Source organism: Clarias gariepinus, chromosome 3, assembly GCF_024256425.1.
Source record: "Clarias gariepinus isolate MV-2021 ecotype Netherlands chromosome 3, CGAR_prim_01v2, whole genome shotgun sequence".
Taxonomy (NCBI): Eukaryota; Metazoa; Chordata; class Actinopteri; order Siluriformes; family Clariidae; genus Clarias; species Clarias gariepinus.
The window spans coordinates 30,623,541-30,629,931 of NC_071102.1; the positions used below are offsets into that span (position 1 = coordinate 30,623,541).

The 6,391-nt window shown below is 37.4% G+C and overlaps 1 protein-coding gene across 1 annotated transcript; it reads left to right on the top strand.

Moving 5' to 3' along the window:
* Positions 1-1,888: 1,888 nt before the first annotated feature.
* Positions 1,889-4,401, top strand: LOC128519401 (G-protein coupled receptor 20). The gene is made up of 2 exons (XM_053493122.1): positions 1,889-2,189; positions 3,070-4,401. Exon 2 carries the CDS (start codon positions 3,076-3,078, stop codon positions 4,159-4,161), a length of 1,086 nt encoding a protein of 361 aa, XP_053349097.1. The 5' UTR covers positions 1,889-2,189; positions 3,070-3,075; the 3' UTR covers positions 4,162-4,401.
* The last annotated feature ends 1,990 nt before the right edge of the window (positions 4,402-6,391 follow it).

The window sequence follows — 6,391 nt, forward strand, 5'->3', positions numbered from 1 at the left end:
CCACATTTGCTGCTGCTGCAAAAAAAAAAAAAATCTACATTCCCAAAAGAGTTCTTTGTTTATGAGGAAAGATCAACAGTCATAAAAGGCATATTGTGACCTGGTCACCGTTTCGACCAAAGCTTAAGAAATGTTTCATCAGCTAAAATCTTAGGTTGTGGCTGCTGCATTTACCCAATGTAGTGGTATTTGTGAGACTTATAAATTACTTATTGTTGTTGTTGTTGTTGTTCGAGCAAGCCTGGATCAGGCTGGTTGATTGTTTTATTTTTTTATAGACATTTACTTTAATCACAACTCAAGTTGGTGGTTTTTCAGCATGTCAACTGACAAAAAAAATTGAGCTAGGAGGGTGTTTTGCCAAACTATTATGTCAAAAGTGGTTCAAGTATCAGTGTGACTTTTTATTTTTATTTTGCAAAATGCTATAACTGCATTTGTCTTCATGGCAATTTATCATTAATAATATGCATTATATACAATATAGTTTTACTAAAACTAACAAACTCGTGTTGTGACTGTCTTTGTACCAGAGTCGTACTAGCCAAACATTGGAAATAGTTATTAGCATATTTAATAGCATTAGCATACACTGCTATACAAATAAAGATGAGTTGAGTTGAGTTGAACAGGCATCACTACTCATTACCAAGTTGATTATTTTCCAATCACAGCAGGTCAGTTTGACATCAATTATCTTTTGTAATGAACCACATGTATATATATAGTATAGCTACAAAACAAGTTAACTCCTATTATAACTTTTATTATAGTATTAAGGTTTTCATCCTCTTACATGCTTCTTATTATAAGAAATGGAAAATGCAGCCTTTTATTGTAATGTGAAGCCAGAAAGTTCTCAATCCTGACAAGTCTCATACAGCAGAAAATGTGCTCTCTGAAATCTGCTCAACCAATAAAACATTAATTTATTACCATGCTTAGATTATTTGTGGTATCCAGTATACAAGACCCTGTAAAATTGTTGCTAAAGAAAATTGCTGCTTACAGTAAGTACATAAATAGATCCTGTGACTTAAATGACAGTCAGTGACACACTTCTATTATTAGAGTAGCTTTTGTGCAACAGACTGTAAACATCTTTTCTATGGCTTCAACATTCTTCTAAATTGATTGAATATACTGTATTTAGTTAATTCATGGCGCCCACCATTTTGCCTTGTAATTTATACTTGTAAGTTTGTATATAAACAAAAAAGACTGTGATTTTCAAAAGATTAGTTTAGTTATAAGCAATTTTGTGTGCATGAGGAAAACTGCCAGATTAAGTGAGTCCAAAATATTAATTTGTCCTAAACAGCATTTGATATTTTGCTTCTTTATAAAAATATAACTATAACAATATTTGTAAAAATATAACAAATGTTAAATCCTATTAAGCCACATGTTATATGATATAGTGCTTTAGATTGCTATGTGACATTTTAATCTTTATCTCAAGCCTGCCTTTGTAACCTAATTGTATTGTTCTATCTCATGTTCATGTTAAAAACCAGAGTTTAAACTTGCATATCATTTATCAATTTGGATTAAATGGACTTAGCACAAGGTTGAAGATTGTCATTTCTTGAAAACACCACAGTGTTTGATCCTTCTTGTTTATATAAAATTTATGTATTATACCCCTAAAAGGAACTATCATACGCCTTAGTGTGCAAAGAAGCTTGAACCCATGATTAACAGGCTTGATGTCAGAGCAGGAGTAAATCTGGGAAACTTTCTTCCCAGTCTGAGCTCAGGGGAAAGGAAAATTTAGAAAGAAGGAGACTGAGGGAGGAAAACACAGAAAGAGCAAGACCCCAATCTTTGCGCACGCTTTGACATGGTAAAAGACTCGATGAGAGACATCAGGGCTTAGATTCTTTGATCGAGCTGAAATCATAGAGATGACCAGCACTGAAAGACCATCAATGAAAGGAAAGAGAGAGTCGTGATATGACTTAAAAGACAGACTGCACTCTTTAAGAGAAAGTGGGAGGTTGTCAGTTCGGGAACGGGCTGGATTTCGACTACATTAAATCCAGAACTCTTCTGCAGGGCATGCTCTGTGTGCATGGTGTTAAGTACATATTGGATACTCTATAATTTATAATTTAAAAAAAAAACAGTCAAACTTGTCCAGCTCAATTTAAAAAAAGAATCTCATAGAGGACAAATTAAACCGAAAGGTAAGATTCTATTTTAAAGACTTCATCATTTCATACCTCTTATTTTAGAGTATAAAATACACTTTACTTTAAGTTGTAGTATTGGGTTGTGTGCACTGCATATCAACATAATGTTCTTCTCTGTATGAGTGTAAGTGTGGTTCTTGTGTTTGAGTTGATCTATGGAAGACTATGAGACTATACAGAAATTTTACTAAACTAAATAAATACACAATGTCCAACTGTGGCTAATTTTAAACATTCTCTCCCCAGAGCACAATAAATTGAATAGTAATGAATTCTCTACTGTAGTTTTAAGATTGACATTTCAGTCATATGTAAAAGTAGTTAATTTGAGCATGAAGTCCCTCTCAAAAACAAAAGAGGCAATGCCCTTTTTTTTAAGTTTTAGTGGTTTTAAATCTCGTGTCTAGTTGCTTCTAAATGCTTTTTTTTTTTTAGATTGTATCCATTCTTTCCTGATCATCCATTTCTAATCAAGCTCATTTTGCACTTGGTCCTTCATGTAAATGCATGGATCTGTGTAGTTCTGTGCGATTGTACTGTTAATGCCAGCATGCTCAGTGTAGTAAGTCTTCTTTTCTTCCACAGAATTAAAGTGTAAGCTATTGTCCAGTAAACCAGTGCTAGAATTTAAAAAGAAAAATCAATAATAAACATCCCCAGCTACAACGATAGTGCCTCACAATGCTTATGTTTAATATACAGGTTAAAAATAAATTAAGAATGTGTTGTTGTTTTTTTCATTTATTTCTTTTAATCTAAAGCACCAAAATGGTAATTTTATACTTCCATGATAAACGTGTTGAAGTAACATAATAAAGGACCCATGCACAAACAAAGCAATCACATGTTTTATTTTTATATCTCATTGTTACAGTCAGTCATGGATACCATCCTCAGTGAGCTTTTTACTCCTGATCCGCCGATCAACGTCTCTCACCACCACTGGGGGGTGCCATACTTGAAGAGATTAGCACATCTGGACGAGGCTCTCTATAAGGATGTTTATGGCCTGTGGATCACCCTTATGGTGGTAAACAGCATCATGTTCTTGGTGGGGCTCGTGCTAAACAGCTTGGCTCTCTATGTTTTCTGTGTGGGGACAAGATCTCGCACCGCACCCCTCATCTACACCATTAACTTAGCCGTAGCCGACCTCTTGGTAGCGCTGTCACTACCGGCCAGGATTGCTCTGTATTACAGTGGCGGAGGCTGTGTGGCCTGTTCGTATGTGCATACATTTAGCTATTTTGTTAACATGTACTGCAGCATCCTGTTCCTCACCAGCATCTGCGTGGATCGTTACATGGCAGTGGTTTGGGCTGCAGGCACAGCAGACCGCTGCAGAAGCCCTGGCGTAGCTAAATGTGTTAGTGCAGGGGTGTGGCTTTTCGCTGTGGTGGTCACCTACTCCTTCCAGACAACAGCTCTGGAATTTGCTGGATCATCCTGCTGCCACCTGCCTGTGCTTTTTGCCGTTACTCTGCTGGAGTTTGTGATCCCCCTGCTGGTCATCGTGATTTTCACAGCACGAGTTGCCTGTGCTCTCGCCAATGACCGTCTCATGGCACAGAGCCGGGGTCGCAGGGCGAGAGCCGTGCGTCTGTTACTGGCTGTGCTTATCGTCTTTGTCGTTTGCTTCACGCCCTACCATGTGCGAGAGGCCCTTGTGTACTTCCGCCTAGGAGGTGGAAAAGAACAGCATGTGGTTGCCTATCACACCACGGTGACCCTTAGTAGCCTAAACAGCTGCCTAGACCCTGTGGTCTACTGCTTTGTACCTGATAACTTCCGCTCCGCCCTGCGCCGTGCTTACAGGAGGAGAGAGCCTCAGCATTCTAGTGCAGTGGAGGTGACCGGTCCTCGCCGAAGCTCCAAAGGGTCCAGCGCCGCCATGGTTGTTGTTTACAGCATAGCCACTCTCACACTCAGGCCCTGCACCCTGCCTCCTGCAGAGCTGACAGCATGACATGAAAAAATAGAAGTAGATAAAGAACACACCGGCCAAAAAATATATTTTAATATACACTAAAACTGTCTCAGAAGTCAAAACTTGGATTGGATTATCTCTCACACTTTTCCCGGACAGGTTCTAAGGATCAAAACTCATTTTGCCTTTTCCTGCCCAAGCAAAGGGGAAAAGATTCATCATTCCACAGAACTGCTGCCCCTTGTGGCTGAGTATAATTCAGTTGAAGCAATAATTGAATAGAAATTCCAGCGCTTTACTGGACAAAATTATCAAAAAATACTTTATGTACCTGACAGTGCAGGTACATTTGTCTAGCTTTTGTGTGCCACTTCAAGATACAGCTTTTTTGCCACCTTGCCACAATGTTCTTTTTTTTTTTTTTTTACTAATTTTAATGCATGTTTTGAAGATTTGTTTTTAAGTGTTCTTCTTAGTAAAGACATGATATTTATTCACTTTTTTAAATTGTGTGCTATTTTGTTAAACAGTCTCTGTAAAATATATGCGTTTTATTTATTAGTTTTACTGTATTTTTTTTGGTGGGAGTGGAGGGGCTTAATTGGATACAGTATGGAAATAAAAATATATATTTTTAAAAGATCACTACAAGAATGTACTTTACAGAGGGGCTAATATATTTGGTTTAGGTATAGCATTCCTAATGTAAACTTTATTGTTAGCAATGGTTTATGTAGAGGAAACATCACAAATGTACTTGTGGGATAAAGCCTTTACCCTACTGCAGCTGATTCAACTAATCTGTTACTTAATAGGTTCAATGGGTGTATTAAGATTTTGTTAATTAAATTGTTTTGCCTTCTAGGAATAGAGTTCGCTCCCTACTGTACAGATACAGTGAGGTCGATGCCCTACTGTAAGGAAGTCTTAGAAAACCATTTGTGATACTTGTAGCTAAAATTTTGTGAAATTTGTGATTTCAAAACTTTTTTTTTTTTTACATTTCAGTAAGCCGGGAGAAGTAAGGCAGTCATACAAATCATTAAAACTCATACATAAAATATGTACAGGGACACAAACTAGCTAAAAGGGCTAACTGTGCTAAATGGGGAAAAAAGACGACAAGATGCTTCTTGAATTTAAAAAGTTAGCTATCATTGTGGCCATTTGTGGTTGACACAGCATAGTTGGCCCTAATGTTTGGGTTGGACTTACATTTTTTATCTCATTACACATCTAAGCAGTTGAGGGTTAAGGGCCTTGCTCAAGGGCCCAACAGTGGTGACTTGGTGGTTGTGGGGTTTGAACCTGGGATCTTCCGAACCGTAGTCCAATGCCTTAACCACTGAGCTAAATTGTTTGTTACTGTTTATAAAGCAAGTTTCTCTATCTTATTAAACCTTCTAAAAGATGCTGGGTTCATGTATTTTAATGGAAGTATAGGCTAGCCCTTTGCATGTGCAATCATTTATGGACATGTAAGTAATTGTTCCTGTTATAAGTTCATTAGAGAACAAATACACTGATCAGTGCCAACATTAACACATCTGACTGGTGAACTGAAAATCACTGATCACCAACTATACAGTACTGTAAAAAAAGTCTTAGGCACATGCAAATATCTGCTGTAGAGCAAGGATGTCTTCAAAAAAGTTTTCACATTCAATTTATTACAAAAAGCTGTAACCAGTAATTAATAAACAAAATCAATAATTGGTGTAACAAATCTTTCTTTAGAATATAGCGCTAAGGTGCAGTTTGTACAGTTTTATAAGGAAATTACCTGCTTTTTATCCTGCAGAAACAACCACACAGTCCTACTGTGGTCTTTGTCTCACTGAGCAAATTTCTTTCCTTTTCTTTTTTTTTCATCTGAAAAATGGTCTTTAAATTAATATGCTTCTTTCTTTTCTGGCGTGCAGATATTTTCCCATAACATTTTTTTTTATGCAATACTAATGTTGTAAATTAGACTTTTTGTACTGACTTAATAATAAACATATATTTAAAAAAAAAACACGCACAGGGTGCCTATGACTTTTGCACAGTATTGTACACCAGCAAATTAGCAACAAGATCAGGGGCATCCAAGACTCATTCATGGCTGTGGGGATCAAAGGCTTTGGGGTCGAACCCACAGAAAAGCCAATGCAGCAGAAATTGCCGAAGGAAAAGAAAGCACTGGCCTTGTTAGGATGGTATCAGAACACCCGGGGCACCAATGCCAGAGACACACTGGAATCAGCAGGCAAAGAGCCCAAGGTCACCG